General features: G+C 38.0%; 1 protein-coding gene across 1 annotated transcript in view; it reads right to left on the bottom strand.

The window, feature by feature from the left end:
- Positions 1–24,228, bottom strand: part of LOC114628925 (transmembrane 9 superfamily member 2-like) — a 76,351-nt gene continuing 52,123 nt past the window's right edge. The window contains exons 16-17 of the mRNA XM_028776905.1: positions 15,556–15,727; positions 1–68 (exon numbers count right to left, since the gene is read on the bottom strand). Of these exons, the coding sequence (XP_028632738.1) occupies positions 1–68; positions 15,556–15,727 (240 nt within the window). The remainder of the gene's footprint in view (positions 69–15,555; positions 15,728–24,228) is intronic.

Raw genomic sequence — 24,228 nt, 5'->3', positions numbered from 1 at the left:
TTAATCCACTTTTATCACACCGTAGATTGCAGTAACAAAGAAGAAGCAAGAAAAAAATCCAATAGTGCCTGAAACCAAATGAAAAAGATTTCTGTTAGCCATATATCAGAGTAAATCAAAGAAACTTTCTTAAAAACACAAACATGTCTGTTTCAAGGCAGGCTGCTAAATCTTTAAAGCTCAAGATTTATATATTATTAAATAAAAGTCACCAGTTCAGCTGTCACAGTGGCACACACCAGTATTCCCAGCATTTGGGATGCTGAAGCAGGAAGATCAAACTAATTCAAGGACATCTTAGACTACAGAGTAAGATGCTGACTCAAAACAAGATAAATCGCCAGGCTCTCTTGCTAAACAATCAGGATGAGCAGTGAGGTCAGAAGTGGTCACCTATAAACAGGTGAGAGAATCCTTCTGAGGGAATTCTGTGAGTCTCTAACCAGAGCCAAAATTAAACAAAAGTGATACCCATATGGTCTTCATTTCAAAGAAGCTCAAGGTTATCTTCTAATACATACTTTTTGTAATGTGCTTCAAGGTTTAGAAATTGTAAGCAACCAGGCTGTGAAAGTGGCTCAGTCAGTAAAGTGTCTACCACACAAAAATGAGGAACTAAGTTCAGATCCCCAGCACCCCCCTAAACTCTGGGTGTTATGGGGTATATCTATAATCCCAGTATTGGGAAGATGGAAACATGTGGACTCTGAAAGTGCATCAGCCAAATGGGATGGCAAATTGGTTAGCTTCAGGCTCAATAACTGCTTCAAAAAATATTGTGAAGAGTGTCTGAGGAAGACACCTAACATGAATGTCTAGCCTATGTCCATATACACCTTCACACTGAGACATACACAGAGAGACAAATATAAGATATGATTAGCATGATACATAATAAAATGGAATATATAACCAGAGTGCCTATTGGTGTTCAAATAAAATTGTGTTATTATAAACATGAAAAAATCCTATTCTTGAGGATTCATGTTTTAAAAATCCCACAATCTCATAGAAGAAAAGTACTTATTAACAAAAAATTGATCTTAATACTATGGTTTAAAACACATAAAACAACAACTATGAACAAACCAAAGGCTCATCAAAGAAGTTATTAGCTATATTACAATCTAAGTAAATGATGGAATAATATAGTTACAAAAATGATAAATATAAGGGCTAATATAGCAGTATGGAGAATTTTTTGGTTGATGATTTTGGGGGTGTTTGTTTGGAGACAAATTCAGAACTGGCCTTAAAATTACTAGCCTTGAACTTGAGGTGATCCTCCTGCCTCAGTGTTTCAAGTGCTGGGATTACAGGCATGTTCCACCAAGACTGACTATAATCTTTATAGATGGTATTAGATGTAAAGAAATGTATATCTTAACTCCCAAGCATCACACCAATATTGGTGTAAACTGGATTAGATAGAATAGAACATGGACAGTAAAAGATACCTTTATATTTCAGGATGATAAAATTATAAGCAAATGTTTCTTTCATGTATAATTTCATATTGTAAGAACTTTCAAATGAAGTCAGGTGGCAGTTGCACACACCTTTAGTCTCAGCACTTAGGAGGCAGAGGCAGGTGGATCTCTGAGTTTGAGGCCAGCCTGGTCTACAGAGCAATTTCTAGAATAGCCAGAGACACAGAAAAACCATGTCTTGAAAAACTACACACACACACACACACACACACACACACAAACAGATGCTATTAAAGTTTAATGATGTAATTGAAGAAACTTCTAACAGTATTTCCATATTCTAACAAGTACCCAACACAAGGAATCTAGGGGAATATTTTTCTCAATAACAGAATTATAGAATTTTAGGTGGGTTTCAATAGTTTTTTTTTAAGATTTATTTATTCTATGTATATGAGTACACTGTTGCTTTCTTCAGAGATACCAGAAGAGGGCATCAGATCCCATTACAGATGGTTATGAGCCACCATGATGGTTATGAGCCACCATGTGGTTGCTGGGAATTGAACTCAGAACCTCTGGAAGAGGAGTTGGTGCTCTTGACTGCTGAGCCATCTCTCCAGTCCCAATAGTTGTTTTTTTTAATTGACCATGTCCAACCATTGAATAACTTTCCATCCAATCATGATACCATCTTGATACCATTCCTTCAAATCTCCCTGTCAAGGATCAGTATGATGCAACTAGACAGGAGTAGTCTGCTACTGTCTGTTACAAGATATTTGACATTTGATGAGTAACAATCTCATCAAGCCTGTTTTCTCAGCTGAAAAATAAGGATTATAGCACTTGTTCCTAGGAATCTAGTTAACTTTAAAGATTCAAGAGATGGGCTTGTTTAGTTAACACATATCCCTGCATCTATAAACCATCCCCCATTTCAAGTTGCTTCCTGTTCCCTATAAATCATTAAAATGTCTATGAACATAATCTCAACTTTTGTTGCTCTACTAATACACATTAGTCTTCTACCTGATACAAAACCCAAACATAAATCTTAACATTATTCTGGAAAAAGAGCTAAAGAATATGGAGTATGAAATTAAGACAACACTTAGCCATATGATGTAGAGTAAGCTACCTACTTCCTCCATTTCTCATATGGGGAAAGTATATTCCCACCTGTGGGGCGTTAAAGGAGTTGGTGTCGTCTTGTTGGAGGAAGTATGTAACTGGGGGCAGGCTTTCATAGTTCATTAGCCTAGCCCTGCTTCCAGTCCATGCTCTGCTTTGTGCTTGAAGACTTTTGCTCCTGCTGTAATTCCTGTCACTTGCTCCCATCACACACAAACACACACACACACACACACACACACACACACACACACACACAGTACTTACCCCTCTGGAACTACAAGCCAAAATAAACTCTTTCTTCCATAGGTTACTTTTGGTCATGTATTCTATCACAGCAACAGAAAAGTAGCTAATACATCATTCAGCTAAGGATTTTCTTGAGAGAGAAAAGTGATAATATATATTAGAATGTCTATTAAAGTTGATCCTCAAGAAACATAACACATGTTCTGACTTGGACTTGAATACATATTGTTATATGGGATTTATCTAAATAGTATTCCTGAACACTGATTTCATATTGGAAATGCCGGGTGAAAGTTCACCTGTGTATTTTGAGCCCAGAAGTTATGACTTCATTGACATGGCACACACAGTCTGAACATCAAGATTTTGAGAAGGTGAGCATATGGCTCAGCAATTAAGAGCACTTACTGCTCCTGAAGAGGACCTGGGTTTGGTTCTTAGCATCCCACAGTGGTTCATAACTGTCTATAACTCTGAGGATGTTATGACCTCTTCTTATCTCTGCAGGTTTCTATATACATGTGGTGCACATAAATACATTCACACATATACAGTAAATACATTTTTTCCAAAATATTCTAGAACACTTCCCAGGTGATCGAACATGAATCCAGGATTCAAAATCTCTCAATGAGCCTGTCTTTTCTGTTTATTTTTTCTTTCTTTCCTGTCTCTATTCCTTGTTTTAAAAAAAAAAAGTGGGTAAAATGTAGGCATGGTGGTATACGCATATAATACTAGCACTGTCAAGGCAGAGGGACAAAGACTGAGGATTCCAGGTCACCATGGGCTAAATAGCAAGTTCTATGCAATGCTGAGTATATAGTGAGACTCTGCCTCTGAAAAGAAAATACTCAAACATAAAGACTCTGAAATATGGCAAAAGTTTCCCAGTATTGTCACAAGTGTATATTTTACAAAGGAGTTCTGAGAAACTAGGTAAATAACACAGTTGGAAAGTCTACCATTCAATATTCAATAACCAGTATTTAATATAAACAAACCATTATGGAGTCTTTATGTAGTCATTGAGAAATTTAATATCTAAGACCTATTAATTACAGAATTTGAAACATGGAGTTAAGACATGTAAGAGAAAGACACAGAAACCTCAGCCATTGCACAGACATAAAGGGAAAACTTGTTTAGAGAGGATTTGGGGAGCCCTAATTTCCTGCTACCACATTTGATCCAGTGTGTATAAAACAATTTTCTCTAGTCCTGGCAATGTCCTGATAGGTAGGGCAACTTGCCTTAGAATACACAGCCCATAAGCAGTCCATCCAGATGGGATACAAGGCTAGTTCTTTCTGTAACTGCTCTGAGATGGATGTATCAAATGCTCTAAAATGACCAGAAACAACTTTGTACAGAAAGACACCAATGAACTAACAGCAGGTAGACAGAAAAAGCTGGTGATGTTAGTGGGCAGAAACCATCACTGATGTGAGTTTCAGGGAGTGTGAAATACACAACAGTCTAAGAATGCCAGCACATACATTCACTTTGGGAATAGCAAAATATTCCCTTACATTCAATCTTTTTGGTATCATATTCAAAACAAGAATACTGGCCAGTATAAGGTTCACCATTGGAATAGAGATGTAACTATTTGCATTGAGAGAAATAACACAATCTAAATAGTTTCCTTACTCTTGAGAACATAGACAGCTCTCTCTCAGCCTATAAAACCTAATAGTTTCTTTGGTTCATAAATATAACTGGAAATCAAACTAGTCTGGAATCGAAAATGTTATGCAATTATTCGAGATTTATACTAGTCTTGATGGCCTCTATCCTAGAATAATATAGAAAATGGGAAGGATCTACTATCATTCTTAATTTTATGTGTATAGGTGCTTTGCCTGCATGTATGTCTGCATACCATATGCACGCAGTACTCATGGAGGCAAGAAGACAACAACAGATCTTTTGAAACTTGAGTTAGACACAGTGGTAATTCAACATGTTGGTACTAGGAATCAAATCTGGGTCCACTGGAAGAATAATCATTGCTCTTGACCACAGAGCCTTAGCTCCTACCTTGATTTTTATAAGATGTATTGAGCAGCATGGGAATAACTCGAGATATTCCATTGTTATGATATATTCTTAAGTGTGATACCCATATTGATTCATGTGTACCAAGTCTCAGTCCCTGCAATCAACAGTTGTCCCCATGGTCAAGTAGAAGACTAAAAAGTAAATTCCATAGGCATTTTTTTTTGCTTTGGCTTGGTTTTTTATTCGATATTTTATTTCTTTACATTTCAGATGTTATCCCCTTTCACCATCCCCCCCATTAATCCCCTATCCCATCCCTCCTCCTCCTCCTCCTCCTTTTTTGCTTTTACATCATTTAAATTATATGCAAGTATTAAGGTAAAGTCTAGGTTGAGGAACTAGCAGTATAATAGATGTAAATAGTCAAGGAACAAGCAAGAAAATAAACCCAGATAGTCAAAGAACATGCAGGACAATAAACAGAGTCCCGTGATCACTCCTGTGATCACTATTTCTAAGGGCTTATCAGGATGACCAAAATATCTGAGCCTACTTCCCTGTCCTAGCCCAAAGTCATTTTCTTGCCTGAAGCCTACTTCTTTGTTCTAGCCTAAGATTTAGATTTCTGCCTGAAATGACTTCTTTGTTCTAGTCTAGGATTTAGATTTCTGCCTGAAATTACTTCTTTGTTCTAGCCTAATGTCAGATTCCTGCCTGGCTGGCAAGCCAAGGATGGGTAAGATTCTGCACAGAGCCTTATCAACCTAAGACATAAATGCATTGCTTTTGATAATGAATATTCCACAACAGGTAAGAAAGGCATTCATGTCAGTACCACCAAATACAGGGTCAGTCTGGCTTATGCAATAAAAAAAGGGGGAGATGTGGAGAGCTTTTGGGGTTGCTTGACAGGAATCTTGACACTGGCCAAGGACAAGAAAATGGCCTACTTGGAAGGAATCTGACATAGGCATTTTTTGATTATTGATTTGGCTTCTACCTTAAAGAACACACCTCTGTGGCAGAAATTTCTCTGTCCAATCTATTTGCAGCAGGAGGCTTGCAATTGGATAGAGAAAAGGGAGGTGGAGCTAAGGGGGATAGAGACAGGAACCAGGGAGAAATGTAGGGAGAAAGGTGGAAGAAAATGGCAGCAGACATGAGCTGCATAGCTTTTGTAGACTCAGGTAGTTATGCATATCAAAAAGTTTAGGGTAATTGGGATAACTTATCTAATTGTGTGGGCATCTTGAGTGTTGAGACTTTACTGATATATTAAATCTATTGGTTAACTACAACATTAAGAGTTTTGATTTTACCGGGTGATGGGTAATGTGGTGGCTGATCGAGGGGTCTACAGTCATTGCGTGAGGCTGGTATGGCTGTGAAGGGAACTCGGGAGCTCCAGCCCCACAGGAGAGCCTGATGAGATGAAGACACCTAGATGGGGCCAGGCAGCCTGCCAATAGTATGCATTAGTGTGAGAACTTAGCTGCTAAGCTGGGGGACAAGCCGGACGATCTTTTCTAATACCTGCTACTACATGCCTCTTTCTTGAAGAGGACATAGAGAGTTGTATTATGAGAGAATAACCTCTGGAATCAAAACCAAACTAAGTTTGAATAAATTGTGGTTCCATCATGTACTGAGTGGCCTTGAACATATCACTCCCAGTTAGAGAGCCCTAACCTCTGTGTTCTAATTGTCAACTCTATGTAGAGTGTTAAATAAAATAGTCACAGGAGGCAGATGGAGGAGGGAACTGGGTGAGAAGGGGACAGGGAGAAGAATAGGTGGGCCTTAGAATCAGGTGTGGGGAGAGACAGGAGAGAGGGCCAGAGGGCCAGGAGCATGAATGGAAATCTGTGGGGGGGGGCACATCTAGAGGACATGCCAGAGGCCTGGGATGGGAGAGTCTTCCAAGAATCAATGGGGGTGATCTTAGCTGAGACTCACAGCAGTGAGATAAAGAACCTGAAGAGGCCACCTCCTGTAGCCAGGCAGGAAATACAGTGGAGTGATAGGGACACCAACCTACCCACAAAACATTCTACCCAAAATTTATCTTGTCTACAAGAAATGCAGGGATGGGGGATGGAACAGAGACTGAAGAAATGGCCAACCAATAACCAGCCCAACTAGAGGCGCATCCAATAGGCAAGCACCAATCCCTGACACTAATAATTATACTGTCAAACTTGGAGACAGGAGCCAAGTATAATTGTCCTCTAAGAAGCTCCATGCAACAGCTGGCTCAGACAGATTCAGAGACCCAAAGTCAAACTTTGGATGGAGCTTGGGGACTATAATGGAAGAGTTGGGGGAAGGATTACAAGCCAAAGTTTATAGGAACTTCACAGAAAGACCAACAGAGTTAACTAACCTGAAACCTTGGGGCTCTCAGCGACTGAACTACCTACTAAAGAGCATACATGAGTTAGACCTAAGCCCCTGCACATATGAGCAGATGTGCAACTCATTCTTCATCTGGGTCCCCCCAACAACTGGAATGGGGGACTATTGTTACAGCTGTTGCCTGTCTGTGGAATCCATTCTCTTAACTGGTATGCCTTGTCTGGCCTTAGTGGGAGAAGTGACTAGCCCTGCAAAAACTTGATACACCAGGGTAGAAGGATATCCAGTGTGGGGGCTCCACCCTCTCAGAGGTGAAGGGAGGAGTGGAGAGTGGGAGGGACTGTGTGAAGTGGGGACTGGGAGGTGGCAGTGATCTGGATATAAAGTAAATAGTGTGTGTGTGTGTGTGTGTGTGTGTGTGTGTGTGTGTGTGTGTGTGTATGAGCATAGCCACAAACTGAATGTTCCCTATAAGGGCTTCTTGCGTGTTCTTTACACTAACTGGGCCTCAGTTTCATTTCTTATGTAGTGGGCACTAATGTGACCTATACATTATAACTTAGGCTATAAGATAAGGAAGCTCAGATATTGGTTCTCAGTTATTGTGACCTTACATCTACTACATCAAAATAAGAATATGTCATTTCTATTAATTTTCTAAGGCTGAAACTCATCAAAAATGTGATAAAAATATCAGCCATTAAGACTGTTCAGTTATGACTAGTTAGGATTTTGCACATAAAATATACACGAAGAGTCTCAAGTCCTATATTACTTTGCTGCAACAAAAATTTCAGAATACCCAATTAACACTTTCATTATCACTCCCTGCTGCATCATGTAAAGAAAACTATATTTTCCTCATTCTTGTCACTCAGAGTCTAAGGAAATCAAAACAAAATATTTAATACACACATTTAAAACAAAGACTAGTTAAGAATTTAATAAGTCCTTTAACCTTGACTGAAATTCATTTACCCTTTCTTAGAATATTATGCTCTATCCTCCATCTCTCTGTTCCTCAAGACTTCTTTTCTTATCATTATATATCTTAAGACTGCTACCAAATGAAGAAATAGAAGAGCATAAGCCACAGAGCACATGACTTCTGATGGTTTAAAAGAAAACAATAAAATACCATTCTATCAAAGTATGCATTAAATACTTAATGAAAAAAATAAGAAACTACCTTGTTTTCACAAATAATACTCAACATTTGCCAAGACTGCAATCATTGTGTTTTATTGACAGCAATAAACATAAGGAAACACAAAGGAATTTGGCTCTGTCATCTTATTTCTAAGACTATGTTAAGGAAATAATTCAAAGGAAGGAAAAAAGTTACACAAAGAAGAAACCTCACATGCTTGAATCAGTGCCTGCTTCTATCTGTCCATCTCTGTCTCTGTCTCTCTTCCTGTGAGTGTGAAAATCTTAGGCATAAAGTATCTCCTTGCAGCCACAATGGTTAATATTGAAAGATGAAGTCCTATACATCTTGTGATGCCATGAATAAATTCAAGTACCAAAAAAACTTCACCTCTACTGACAACCAGTCATAGATAGCACTGCGAGATACTATCTCTAGAGTACAAAATAATCATTACTCTTACTCAACTATGAACTGTAAAAGCTACAACAATGACAGCCTACATGATATACCCACTGGTGCACTGGTGGCATAAACATTGTAGGAGTAACCACACCTCCTTTTCAATTGGGTTTAAGGCATACTCCATGAGAGAGAACTAATTAACACCTAACAGTGTTAATAAGGTCAAAAGCCTGAAACTAGATAGGTTCGTCATAAAACTAGAGGAAATCTTGTTACTATTCTGCTAAATGAAAATGGCAATAAAATAAGTCCTGTTGCTATATCCATTCATCAGTGCATCACACAGCCTTCATCAGAGAAGTTTCCTCTTGCAGTAGATGGTAATTAAGAGAGAGGCACAGAAATGGACAATGTACAGAGAGTGAGAGACTTTATAGTCCTCTGCCCTCTTTATCACATCGCTCCCCTCGAGGCTCATGGATCTATGCAGAAGAGGAGGCAGAAAGGTTGTAAGAGCCAGAGCTAGTGGATGAATCAAAAGAAAACTAATTTTCAGGAAGCATCACAGCTGATGCACATATGAACTCACAGACACCGTGAAAGCATACACAAGAGCTGCACAAGCACAAGCCAGACAAAATACTAAAGTGGTGAAAGAAATGTGAACACAAGGTTTCAACTCCTAACCTAGAAATTATTTGTAATTGATAGCTGCTAGAAGAGGGAAAATCAGCTTTCTTCAGTGGAGAGACACTGAGTATATCGACTACACTCTAGGGAATGACATGTGCTAATAAGGAAGTAGTGAGTAACAAAAACTGGACTCCATTTAAGATAAAGCAGACAGACAGAGCTTCAAAAAACAATCTTGGAAAAAGATAAGCCAAGCATCACACTTTATAATCTAATGTTTCCATGATCCGATTGGTAACCATAATTAAATTAAGACAGTTCTCACAACTGTAATTTAGTATTAAAATGGATACAGCAACATAGTAACATGAGAGTATCTCAAGTCTTCCATGCTTTATGCAATTCAAGAACGACACTCATGAACAGGTATAGCAGGTTCTGTTCCCAAGGGAATTTCAATTCTTTGGGCAACATGAGGTGAGAAGGAGTGCTGTGAAATGCCATTTTCTATATATGACATGGTTACCATATTCGTGAATTTATAATAGCTATGTTTACATGCACAATACCTATACAAGGTCAAACCAGCCAAATGTCCAGCAGTGAGAGAGAGAGAGGGAGAAAGATTAAGATGCATATCTTGGGGAAACAGGACACTAACTTCAGTTAAAAGACTTTTGTGTGATGTGAGGTATCACTGGAACATGCAATTGTTGGAAATACAGGTGGCAATGAAGACACAGAATGGACAGCAGTGAGCACTGAGGAGATAGGCAATGGGAATGAATAAGCCCTAAAAGGTGAAAGTACAGAAAGGAAAGACTAATGGAGAAAAAGGGTAATAAAGTTAGTGTTAAAGGACAGAAAAAAAGGAAAGCAGTAGAGCATAGAGTGAGACACAGGGACTAATGCAGATGTTGAATTTCATATGACATTACTCAAGCCTATTATATGAAATATGAGCAATGTTAATGAAGTTAGGCAATGTATTAGAGAACGTCAATTTGCTTTGTCAAGAGATCATAATCAGGGGCTGCAGAGTTGGCACTGGTTGCTCTTTCAGAGAACCCATTTTTCATTCCCAGCAGCCATAGAGCTGCTAACAATATTTCTGTAACTCCAGTTCCAGATGATCTAACACTATCTGGCCTCCATGGGAACCGCACATATATGGTGTGCAAACATACATGCAGGCACAATACCTGCACATATGAAATAAACAAAATCTTTAAATAGAGAGAACCCTGTTTATCGCTGGAAGTCACTATTGAGCATACTGTGACTAAAAGAGAACAAAGAATAAAGGTAGTAGAATGGGGAGGGAGATGCATCAAACAATATAACCACTGACGACTACATCTATTTTAGAGGGAAAAAAACAACAACTCTTGTAATATGGTTCTCAGGAAAAGGCAACTTGATTTAAAGTACTTGTTAATGAAAGGAAAACAAAAAAGCCAGAAGTGATTGTCTTTTGTCTGGTAAATGCTTCTTATCTGGGGCTTGCTGTTTTGTTTTCATTTTTTTTAGTTATCTAAATATAAGAATTTAAGTTTGATCTGAACACACATAAAAAGCTAGGTATGAATCACAAATAGTCCAAAAATACTGAGTAGCAAATTTCAAAAAATAAATGATTCATAAGTTGGAAATTGTGTGCCATTCTGAATAGCATGATGAAATCTTGCATCCTTTTTCCAGTTCTGTCTGGGTTAATCTATGCCTTTGCCCACTCTACTATGTATACTACCTACTTTTTTTTACCACTTAGTAGGTGTCTCAGTTTTCAAAATAAGTATCAAAACACAATGTTTCTGTTCAAGTAACCCTTGCATAAAAGGCCATATCAAAATGGCCACATAATTTACACCACTTCAACAGGTAGGCACTATATCATTTCACATCATCATGAAAAAGAAAGAATATAGTAAAAAAGATATTTAGGGAGAAAGTGAGATGTAATAATCACACAATATTACTGTAAATTGCTTTAAATTTTCTATTTTATTATCAAGTACTGTTAAGCCTTACTGTGCAAGATTTGTAAATTATTACAGATCTGTGGGTATAAGAAAACACAGTGTGTGTGTGTATACCTACATAGTATATATTGTTCAGTATTATATATAGTTTCAGTTATTCCTTGGGGTCTTAGACTGGTGCCACTTGAATATGTGGAAACTCGTATGTACCTAACTGTTCACTACATAAATAGATAACTCATGGGGTGGGGTGTAATGATACAAAACAAATTGTATGAGGAATTTAGACTCCATGTACAGGTATTGGTAATGATCACTCTCACAAGCAATAATGAGAGAAAGAAAGCATCTGCTAAAAAAACAGACATAAAATGGTTTATTCTGTATGTACATACATACTTCTATATTCAAATTTAACACAAATGGATCTCTGCTATTAAAAGTCAGGGTAGTAGTTATATTTGTAAAAAGTGAGCAGAAGGAGGCCCAGCTGCAGTTTCAGGGCTGATGATCAGGTAGGTATTGCTGATCTTTGTGGGTACTAATTACAAAGATGTTTTGATTCAATTTGTGATAACACATCACAGGTATATTTATGATTTATATACATAATGTTTTTTCTTGTACTGCTGAGAACTAAAACCAGAGTTGATCTTGAACATGCTAGTCAAGTGCTCTGCCACTGAGCTCCACTCCTTAGCCCTATTTGCATAGTTCAGAAAAAAGAAAAAGAAAATAACATGCAGAATTGAGTCAGAACATAATGATAAAAATGCTCTGGTCTTCCATTGTAACTAGAAATGCTGGTAGCTAAGTGATGATAGATGCCCCACAGAATCTTTACTAAGGAGATGATTCCAGCACTCTATCAGAAGTAAACCAATTTTAGGTATATTTGTAAAAGATCTATAAAGATGCCCAGTTTCTCATATAAGATTTACTTTTTTCTGAAAGACTCTGTGTGTGTGTGTGTGTGTGTGTGTATCTCTGTGTGCAATGTACACAACAATGTGTGTTGTGATAGAGTGAATAAGAATGGCCAAATAGTTGCTGCAGGATATTTGATCAGATTGTGAACCCCAGCAATTGCGTTATTTATTGAAAACAGTTCTGTTTCTAGTTGTGTGGCCCAGCCCAAAGCCCACACCTTTACTCCCTCTGACTAGATTGTAGGCATGCCCTTAGTACATACCTTTAATCCAAAACAATTAAGGTAATGTTAGTTTGTAGAAGGAAACACTCATGTTTGAATGAAATGTCTAATTGAGTGGCAGACAAAATGATGAATCAGAGAAAGATTTGACAGAATAGGCTATGCACAATTCTTATGAGAAGAGAGAGGAAAGTGAAGCTACTTAAGGAGCAGTACTTCTGTTCCTTTAGATTTGTGAAGTTCCTAATACAATTCATATTGCATCCTTATATTTTACATAGTTAAGAAATTATATATCTTGGGGCTGGAAAGATGGCTCAGTGGTTATAGAGAGAGGAAAAGAGATAATTTTACAGGGACAGTTGTACAGAGACAGGTTTTAGAGAAAGAGAACAAGCTAGACACAGGTCAAGTCAGAAAATGAGTAAGAAGGAGCCAGATAATTAGAACACATTGACAAAGTTAGTATGAGGACAACCAGAACAATTCAGGAGAAGCCTAGAGAAGCCAGTTTGAATCCAACAGATTGGAGATGAGTTTGAACCAGAAAAGCTGAATTGAATCAGCCAGCCAGAGAGTAGAAAGAACTAGGAAGGAGTGAGCTAATTCTACATTAAGTCTTGGAGGCTGAAAATATTTTATGCATAGATAAAATTGTACAGAAGCTAGAAGCTTCCAGGACTAGGCTTAGGTTAGCAGACTGAGGCAGTAAGCCTTGGAAACAACAATTACTACTGGAGAATAATAGTTACATTTACACATAAGTACATATATTTAAATGCTTCATCAGCTGGGTGCCAAGTCTGGCATGGCCTTGGTAGGAGTGGAATGACATGGTTCCTGCCTCTAGAACAAAGACAGCAGGCATGGACCTCCACAAGTGTTGATGCCTGCTGTGGGCATAAGAATGTTTGTATAATAATGTACATATTTTCACATTCCTCTCTCAAGGAATATGCTCCCTGTTAACATTAATGATTCCACGATAATTAGAAACAGCAAGAGTTCAGGAGTTGAGGGTTTGTCTATTTCTTTAGCAAAATGGTAAATGCTGGGACCTTTAGGACAGCCATTAAGGCTGTAAAGAAGAGCTCTAAAAACATGAGTTTGAAAATACATAATTTCTTTTTTATTTTAATTTATTTTATATATGTGAGTACACAGTCTCTGTCTTCAGACACACCAGAAGACGGCATCAGATCCCATTACAGAAGGTTGTGAGCCACCATGTGGTTTCTGGGAATTGAACTCAGGACCTCTAAAAGAACAGTCAGTGTTCTTAACCACTGAGCCATCTTTCTAGCCCCAAAATATATAATTTCTTAACTATGTAAAATATAAGGATGCAATATGAATTGTATAAGGAACTTCACAGATCTAAAGGAACAGAAGTAGCTGCACTATGTGACAACTTATGAGAAAGATACTAAGGAAGGAGATAAACAGATTTGGGGAGTAGTGATCATGATAAAATCTCACCCAGCTAAGTTTTCCATTTATGCTAACAGAGGCAGGTAAATTCCTGAATTCAGGGTTGGCCTAAGACAGAGCAAGGTTAGGCCTAGGCATGGTAAAAACAGTAATTTCAGGGTGGTGTCCCATCCATCTAGCTTATTGTCTATGCTTGACAGAAGCAGGCAGATCTCTGAATTGTTTACCAATGTTAAAAAAAAATGTGCTTGCTGTCTCCTAAGAATCAAAAGGCTGTGTCATGGGATACCGATTCATGAGATAATCAAAAGGGAACTGAAGGGGTAAGGACTGAATTGTTATATAAAATGAAAAACTGGGCTTTTGATGTGCAAGAGATAAGCTATCCAGAGAATTTTTAGAATAGGAAGAAAGAACTGCTTGGAAAACTGTCTCAAGCAGAGCAATCTGGAAAGCTGTCTTGAGCAGAAGATAGGCTGCCAGTGAGAACCCAGGATTTGACATTGCATTATTTATTTAGCCACTCTCAAATATCCCTTCTCTCAGAAATCTTCTCCAAGCTGAGGCTTGTTCTTGGCAAACAGAAGTGGAACTGTTGGAAAGGATTAGAAGGATTAGGTGGTATGGTGGTATGTCCTTGTTGGAAGAAGTATTTCACCAAGGGGTGGGCTTTGAGGTTTCAAAAGCCCATGCCAAGCCGTGTGTGTGTGTGTGTGTGTGTGTGTGTGTGTGTGTGTGTGTGTGTGTGTGTGTATGTGTGTGTGTGTGTGTGTGTGTGTGTGTGTACACCTGTGGATCAGGATGTAAAGCTCTGATACTTCTCCAGCACCATACATCCATACATGCCACCATGCTTCCTGCCGTGACTAAGGACTAAGGATTAAGATCTGTACTCAGGCCTCATAATTGTATAGCAAACTCTTTAGACACCGATGTACTTTCCCAGCTTCCATTTTTCATTTTATATTTTTGCTGAACCTAAATGCTAACTCTGAGAAAATAAATTCTCCAATCTGCCTTATACAAATGATATGATCTGAGCTATGAAAACTCAAACTTCGTGGTGAAACAAGCTAAAACATTAACTCTTTTGTGTTCAGAAGGTCTAATGCCTCTCCAACTTCATTATACCTTCAACTAAGCTATTTCTTTAAAAAAAAACTTTTTTCATCTGATTCAGGCACTAAGCAAAAAAAAAAAAATTTCCACTACATTTAACCAAAATATTAATGATCATTTTACTAATCTTTACAAGTATATCTTGTCCTTGACATATAATTGCATATGATCAAATAACTGATTTAATTTTAATAATTCAAAAGTTATTTAAATCTCTTAATTTTTATATCTAGAGACTATTCAAAGTTGATTACATTTAACCTACTTTGTCTTTTGGAACACATTCCTGATGATTAAAAGGTTCCACAGGAAAAATATTGCAGCAAAGTACATAAGGTACATCCAGTTCCCAGGCTTCACAATCTTTGATGCCAAAAACATATGAATGAGCATGGTGACTGTTTTCCCTATCCTTTCCTCTAATAGTTAGTTGACATTTATTAGATTTCAACTGTCTCTAAGACACTTTAGAGAAGCTAAAATATACTACATAATTCTGCTGTCACTTACCTGTAAAGAGGAAGAAAGCTAGCACTAGGATAAATGCATACCCAAAGTACATAAAGGTACTTCCAATGCTAGTGACTTGAAGTTTGGTAAAAAAGTAGTGAAGTGCATATATAAAAATATAAACAGATGTAAAACTGCTGGTCAAAAAGGCTCTCCACCACCAACCACAATCCTGTAAAAACAGAAAAACAAACTATTTAGATGGTACCTTAACTATAACTAGACTAGCAATTATTATGATAATACAATATGAACTCTATAACATTATTAATTAAGAATAATAAAATGTGGTAGCTGGTGAGATGGCTCAGTAATGAAAAGCAAAAAATTCCCCTCAGAGAGGACCCAGGTTTGAGTCCCAGCATGCACATGGTAGCTCATAACTCTTACCTAACTCCAGTTCCAGAGAATCTGATGCCCCTTTCACATCTCTGGAGACACTGTACACACATGGTGCACAGACAAACATAAAGTAAAAATACTCATACACATAAACAATGAAATAAAATTTTCTAAAAATAAAAATAAAACTTGAAGCTTCAAAAGCAATTTAATTAAATGGATATTTATATCCTTTTTGAGATGTTTTAGTTTCTATAAACTTTTTCCAGGGATATGGCATGTGCCCTCTCTTTTTAATGGTTTCTTTATTAATTTAGCATTGACATGATTAATGGAGGATTACCACCAAGTCTATTTTTCTTTTTTTATTGGATATTTTATTTACCCGACGAGGAACCCCCTATCCCATCCCCACTTCTCCTGCTTCTAAGAGGATGTGCCCCCAACCTAGCCCCCACTCCCACACCCCCACCCTCGAATTCCCCACACACACACGGTGTCCAGCTTTCATGGGATGAAGGATCTCCTCTCCCACCTATGCCCAACAGGGCCATCCTCCCTTATATATACAGCTGGAGCCATGGGTCCCTCCCTAAGTGCTCCCAGGCTGGTGGTTTAGACCCTGGGAGCTCTGGTTGGTTGGTATTGTTGCTCTCCTCATGGAGCCACAAACCCTTTCAGCTACTTCAGTCTTCCCTCTAACTCCTCCATTGGGAACCACTTGATCAGATCAATGGTTAGCTGTGAGCATCTGCCTCTGGATATGTCAGGCTCTGGCAGACCACTAAGGAGACAGCTATATCAGACTCCTGTCAGCATGCACTTCCTGGCATGCACATCAGCATCTGCCTTTGGTGACTGCACATGGGATGGATACCCAGGTGAAGTGATCTCCAGATGGCCCCTCCTTCAGTTTCTGTCCTACACTTTGTCTCCATATTTGCTCCCTTGAGTATTTTGTTACTCCTTCTAAGAAGGACTGAAGCACCCCCCACTTGGTCTTCCTTCTTCATGAGCTTCATGTGGTCTGTGAATTGAATCTTGGGTATTTCAAGCTTCTGGGCTAATATCCAATAATCAGTGAGTGAATACCGTATGTGTTCTTTTGTGACTGGGTTACCTCACTCAGGATGATATTTTCTAGTTCCAGCCATTTACCTAGGAATTTCTCGAATTCATTGTTTTTAACGGCTGATTAATACTCCATTGTGTAAATGTACCACATTTTTTGTATTCATTCCTCAGTTGAAGGACATCTGGGTTCTTTCCAGCTTCTGGCTATTATAAATAAAGCTGCTATGAACATAGTGGAGCATATGTCCTTGTTATACGTTGGAGCATCTTCTGGGTATATGCCCAGGAGTGGTATAGCTGGGTCCTCAGGTATTGTCAGGTCCAATTTTCTGAGGAACCACCAGACTATTTCCAAAGTGATTGCATTATCTTGCAATCCCACTAACAATGGAGGAGTGTTCCTCTTTCTCCACATCCTCTCAAGCATCTACTATCACCTGAGTTTTTGATCTTAGCCATTCTAACTGGTGTGAGGTGAAATCTCAGGGTTGTTTTGATTTGCATTTCCCTGATGACTAAGGATACTGAACATTTCTTTAGGTGCTTCTTGGCCACTCAAGTTTCCCCAGTTGAGAATTCTTTATTTAGCTCTATACCCCACTTTTTAATTGGGATATTTTGTTGTCTGGAGTCTAATTTCTTGAGTTCTTTGTATATATTGGATATTAGCTCTCTATTGGATGTGAAATTGGTAAAGATCTTTCCCCAATCTGTTGGTTGCCATTTTGTCCTATTGACAGTGTCCTTTGCCTTACAGAAACTTTGCAATTTTATGAAGTCCCATTTGCCAATTCTTGATTTTATAGCATAAGCCACTGGTGTTCTGTTCAGGAACTTTTCCCCTGTGCCCAAGTATTCGAGATCCTTCCCCACCTTCTCTTCTATTAGTTTCAGTGTATCTGGTTTTCTCTGAAGGTCCTTTATCCACTTGGACTTGAGCTTTGTACAAAGAGATAAGAATGGTTCGATTTGCATTCTTCTACATGTTGTCCTCCAGTTGAACCAGCACCATTTGTTGAAAAGGCTGTCTTTTTTCCACTGGACAGTTTTAGCTCCTTTGTCAAAGATCAAGTGACCATAGGTGTGTGGGTTCATTTCTGGGTCTTCATTTCTATTCCATTGATCTTCCTGCCTGTCTCTGTACCAATGCCATGCAATTTTTATCACTATTGCTCTGTAGTACAGCTTGAGGACAGTGATGGTGATTCCTCCAGAAGTTCTTTTATTGTTGAGAATAGTTTTCACTATCCTGGGTTTTTTGTTATTCCAAATGAATTTGAGAATTGCTCTTTCTATCTCAGTGAAGAATCGAATTGTAAATTTGATGGCAATTGCATTGAATCTGTAGATTGCTTTTGGCAAGATGGTCATTTTTACTATATTAATCCTGCCAATCCATGAGCATGGGAGATCTTTCCATCTTCTGAGATCATCGATTTCTTTCTTCAAAGACTTGAAATTCTTGTCATACAGGTCTTTCACTTGCTTGGTTAGACTCACATCAAGGTATCTTATATTATTTGTGACTATTGTGATGGGTGTCATTTCTTTTTCAGCCTGTTTATCTTTCATGTAGAGGAGGGCTACTGATTTGTTTGAGTTGATTTTATAAATCAGCCACTTTGCTAAAATTTTTTTTTAATCAGGTTTAGGAGTACTCTGGTGGAAGTTTTGGGGTCACTTAAGTATAGTATCATATCATCTGCAAATAGTTATAATTTGACTTCTTCCTTTCCTATTTGTATCCCTTTGACTTCTTTTTGTTGTGTAATTGTTCTGGCTAGGACTTCCAGTACTATACTGGATATGTAGGGAGAGAGTGGGCAGCCTTGTCTAGTCCCTGATCTTAGTGGGATTGCTTCAAGTTTCTCTCCATTTAGTTTGATGTTGGCTACTGGTTTGCTGTATATTGCTTTTACTATGTTAAGGTATGGGCCTTGAATTCCTGATCTTTCCAAGATTTTTAACATGAAGGGATGTTGAATTTTTCAAATGCTTTCTCAGCATCTAGTGAGATGACTATGTGTTTTTTTTCTTTGAGTTTGTTTATATAGTGGATTACATTGATGGATTTCCAAATATTGAATCATCCCTGCATTCCTGGGATAAAGTCCACTTGATCATGATGGATGATTGTTTTGATGTGGTCTTGGATTTGGTTTGCTAGAATTTTATTGAGTAGTTTTGCATCAATATTCATAAGGGAGATTGGTCTGAAGTTCTCTTTCTTTGGTTGGGTCTTTGTGAGGTTTAGGTATGAGAGTGATTGAAGCTTCATAGAATTGGGTAGTGTTCCTTATGTTTCTATTTTGTGGAATAGTTTGAAGAGAATAGGTATTAGGTCTTCCTTAAAGGTCTGATAGAATTCTGCAATAAAACCATCTGGACCCGGGCTTTTTGTTGGTGGGGAGACTTTTAATGACTGCTGCTATTTCTTTAGGGCTTATGGGACTGTTTAGATGGTTTATTTGCTCCTGATTTAACTTTGGTACCTGGTATCTGTCTAGAAAGTTGTCTATTTCATCCAGATTTTCCAGTTTTGTTGAGTATAGGCCTTTGTAGTAGGATCTGATGATTTTTTAATTTTTTTTTAATTTCCTCATTTTCTGTTGTTATGTCTCCCTTTTCAGTTCTGATTTTATTAATTTGGATACTGTCTCTGTGCCCTCTGGTTAATCTGGCTAAGGGTTTATCTATCTTTTTGATTTTCTCAAAGAATCAGCTCCTGGTTTTGTTGGTATTTTGTATAGTTCTTTCTGTTTCTACTTGGTTGATTTCAGCCCTGAGTTTGATTATTTTCTGTGGTCTACTCCTCCTGGGTGTATTAGCTTCTTTTTGTTCTAGAGCTTTCAGGTGTGCTGTCAACTTGTTAGTGTGTGCTCTCTCCAGTTTCTTTTTGTAGGCACTTAGAGCTATGAGTTTTCCTCTTAGCACTAGTTTCATCGAGTCCCACAAGTTTTGGTATGATGTGTCCTTATTTTAGGGAAGTTTTCTTTTATAATTTTGTTGAAGATATTTACTGGCCCTTTAAGTTGTAAATCTTCATTCTCATCTATACCTATTATCCTTAGGTTTGGTCATCTCATTGTGTCCTGGATTTCCTGGATGTTTTGTGTTAAGAACTTTTTGCATTTTGCATTTTCTTTGACAGTTGTGTCAATATTTTCTATGGTATCTTCTGCACTTGAGATTCTCTCTTCTATCTCTTGTATTCTGTTGGTGATGCTTGCATCTATGACTCCTGATCTCTTTCCTAGGTTTTCTATCTCCAGGGTAGTCTCCCTTTATGCTTTCTTTATTGTTTCTACTTCCATTTTTATGCCCTGGATGGATTTGTTCAATTCCTTCACCTGTTTGGTTGTGTTCTCTTGTAATTCTTTAAGGGATTTTTGTGTTTCCTCTTAAAGGGCTTCTATCTGTTTACCTGTGTCCTCCTCAAATTCTTTGAGAGTGTTATTTATGTCCTTCTTAAAGTCCTCTATCATCCTCATTAGAAGGGGTTTTAAATCTGAATCTTGCTTTCCTGGTGATATGGGGAATTCAGGACTTTCTAGTGTGGGAGAACTAAGTTCTTATGATGTCAAGTACCCTGGGTTGCTGATGCTTATGTTCTTGTGCTTGCCTTTCGCCATCTGGATCACCTTAGTGCTACCTGCCCTGTCTCTGACTGGAGCCTGTCTTTCCTATTATCTTGGTTGTTTCAGAACTATGTGGGGGTGGGTGTTACTACTACTGGGGTTAGAGCTGGGGCCCAAGATCTGCTCAGTGCTCGGGTACAGACACAAGGAACCAGTTCTCTGGGCCAGGAGTGAATTTCTGGGTCTCAGTGGGTCCCAATTACTCCCTGTTTGGGGCGAGTGTTGCTGTCTCTTACCTAAGATACTGCCCAGGTTAGAGCTCCTGGGAGGCCTGCTTTCTCTGGGATTTGTGAGGTTGGGTGCAGAGCTGCCACCTAGGATCTGCTCAGTGCTCGGGCCCAGACAGGAAAGAGAGATTGAGTCTTCTTATGGAAGACTTATGGGAAGCGGCATGTGCCATCTTAAGCATGGAGTTATAATTCATGAATACTATTTTAAGGCTGCCTCAGCCCTGGAAGGCATTCAGCGCAGCTTCCTTTACTGATGTGAGTTATGCTGAGGCCACTTTGGAGTTTCTACAGTAACCACCATCTACTGCAAAAACTAAGTGTCTGTGAGCAAAGCTGACAGCAGCACTGATCTGTGGCAATAAACAAAATATTCAGGAGGAAATATGACAGGCACTTGTGCCCGTTAAGGAAAACTACAGCAGTGGCTTTCACACTAGGGCCTGTAATCTGGCCAAACAGAATGTGGACTAAGGTTACTATACCAAATATAAATCCCTCCTATCCAGAGTGTCTCAAATCCAACAGAAAGTAATTGGTTACCACAGTAACAGACTTGCCACTATTGTACCAATGGACATATGTCCCACCTGGCTGTTTGGTATTATAACATGAAGTATCCATAGCTGAATAAAACTGTTTTTTTTTCTTTTTTTTTGAATAAAACTGTTAATAACAACAGTAAACACTTTAGACATTGATGTACTTTCCCAGCTCCCATTTTTCACTTTATATATTTGTTGAACCTAAATGCTAACTCAGAGAAAGTAAAGTTTTCCAACCTGCCTTATACAAATGATATGATCTGAGCTACCAAAATTCAAACTTAGTAGTTTCTCCTCCGGCAGCCTATGTGTCCTCTTTCGATACTACATGAACTAGACAACAGAGAGAGAGGTTCCAGGTCAATACCCACTTAATTTGTCTATGTCTGATGACCAAATGGTATGCTGTTTTCGGTAAGAAGATCCCACTATCTAGTATTAGTTGGCAAGCAGCCGTAGTAGTGAGATTCTATACTGTTTAGCCCTAGATGGAGCAACTATATAACTATCTCTGAATCTCAGGATACATGGAGAATAGGGAGTAGAAAAAAATACAGACAGAGGAAGGAATAAAGTGTTATGCAATACTTTCTACTGTGCATGACATGGTTACTGCACTCTTGAACTCACAGAAACTATGATTATCACCACCAGACATCTACAACACTAGAACTATTAGCATTCTATCCAAGAAGGGAAGGAATCAGAAGATCCCACCTTTGCCAACTATATAAATGCACCAAGTATATAAAAAGATTACTAGGAAAGGGAAAGGTATTTTCCTCAGTGATATAGCCACTGGTGATTTACTCATGTTCCTATGAATAACCACTCACCCATGCTCCTGTAAGAAATCCTATCTAAACTCTATGTGTTACCAACAAGGAAAAGATGTAACAGTGAAAAGGAAGTAGTTGGGAAGAGGAAGGATTCCAGGAGTGGTGGTACACAAAAGAATTATGGCATAAATATAACTAGATACACTATATAGATGTGGGAAAGCTCATGAGTGGGCAGTCATATTGGTGAGACTGTATGAGTGTAGCTTGTGATCTTACTAGAAAATACAATCCTATAGCAAACTCTCTGATCCTCTGGCTCTTACAGTCTTTCCATCCCCTTTTCCATATTTGTTCCCTGAACTTAGGTATAGGAGTGTTTTGAAGATGTAACGATTAGGACTGGGTTCCTCAATTCTGCATTTTGATTGGTGTGGTTTGATGTAGTGGTTTCCCTCTATTGCAAAGAGAAGTTTCATAGATATGTCAAAGTAGATTGGGGTGGGGAGCCCATGGGACCTCAATCCTACACAAAGGCAACTAAGGTATACTAAGAATGGGGCAAATAGTCTACCCTAGGGGAGAATGCACTGATGCACTGATTTATTATTTCATACCAAATGATTAGCCCTGAAAACCTACATAGAAGATAACATTATACAGAGTAAGCAGGTTGTATTTAGGAGTGTGTGTGTGTGTGTGTGTGTGTGTACACAAAAACAATAAAAAAAAGAAACCACACATTTGAAAGAGAACAAAGAGGTGTGTATGGGAAGGTATTCAGGTAGGAAAGAGAAAGAGAGAAATATTATTATCTAAAAAATTAAAGATGTAAGAAAACATCATAATGAAACCCATTCTTAGAAAAAGTGCTGTGTCTAGTGATGGCTTAGTTCAGATACAATGAAAAGTACTATAGAAAGGTAAGATGGACCTTATAATATATGGAATATTTTTTCCACTGGCTAAATTCAGGATCCACGAGGGACATGACTGAAGTCAATACGCAGCCTGGTCTTGCCATGTCATATGAAATGTGTCTTTTTCCTTTGCTCACAATGATGTATGTTTTTTTCTATAATAAACTCTAGCCACATGTATACTGATATTTGGTACCATGAGTTCTTCTGGTTAAAAACTAATGTTTAAGATGCCCCAAATATTTTCTAAGAAGAAAAATATACCCACAATACGCTTGTTCTGTATTATAAAATGTACCAGGGAATATACTACTAGCTAAGTACAATATATGTGTGTGTGTGTATATATATATATATATATATATATATATATATATATATATAATACTGCAAAGCAACAAGTATATTGACCTCTCATTGTTACCTGTAGACAATCATATTAACTCCAATAAAATGATGATTTTTGAGATTTAATCTAAGCTTAACCCTAATGCTAACTCTGAAACAATATAGGACTAGAGAGAGATGGCCTATCAGTTAAAGGAGTGTACACACACACACACACACACACACACACTAAATAAATAAATAAAAGTAAAATAAATAATTTTTAAAAGGGAGACTGAAAAAAAGCAACAACAAGTTACTACTGTACTACACTGCCAAGTTCAAATGGCATCAGGGTCTAAAAAAATGAGGATGAAATAAAAAGAACTATTACATAAATGAAGAGGAGAAGGGGACCTGTAAAGCAACAACCTCAATCCCACAAAATACAATCCTGACTGAAACTGTAAAGAAACCTTTAATTATTTTTTAAAAACCACTATAGTGGGTCTTTTACATGTCTAAACTCAAACCAGTCACCCACCGCCATATTTTTATACTCAAATCAGCACCCCCACTGTCATATTTTTTTCAGTGTTAACTGAATAACAAGCAGAAATTATCATAACCACTAAAAAAGAAATCACTTTCTTTTTCAATCCTGCATCAAAGTGGCACTCAGTAGCTACATCAAAGTAAAAATATATCATTAGGAAAACATAATATAAAACTTATTCCAAGTAGTAAAAACCATGAAGTTAATATTTATTTCAATACCCTTCTGAGCACATACTCTAATTCCAATAATATAAGTTTAGAAT

Source organism: Grammomys surdaster, unplaced genomic scaffold, assembly GCF_004785775.1.
Source record: "Grammomys surdaster isolate TR1022 unplaced genomic scaffold, NIH_TR_1.0 274, whole genome shotgun sequence".
Lineage (NCBI taxonomy): Eukaryota > Metazoa > Chordata > Mammalia > Rodentia > Muridae > Grammomys > Grammomys surdaster.
The sequence above is the reverse complement of the archived record's forward strand: the minus strand, read 5'-3'. Positions and strand labels throughout refer to the sequence as shown.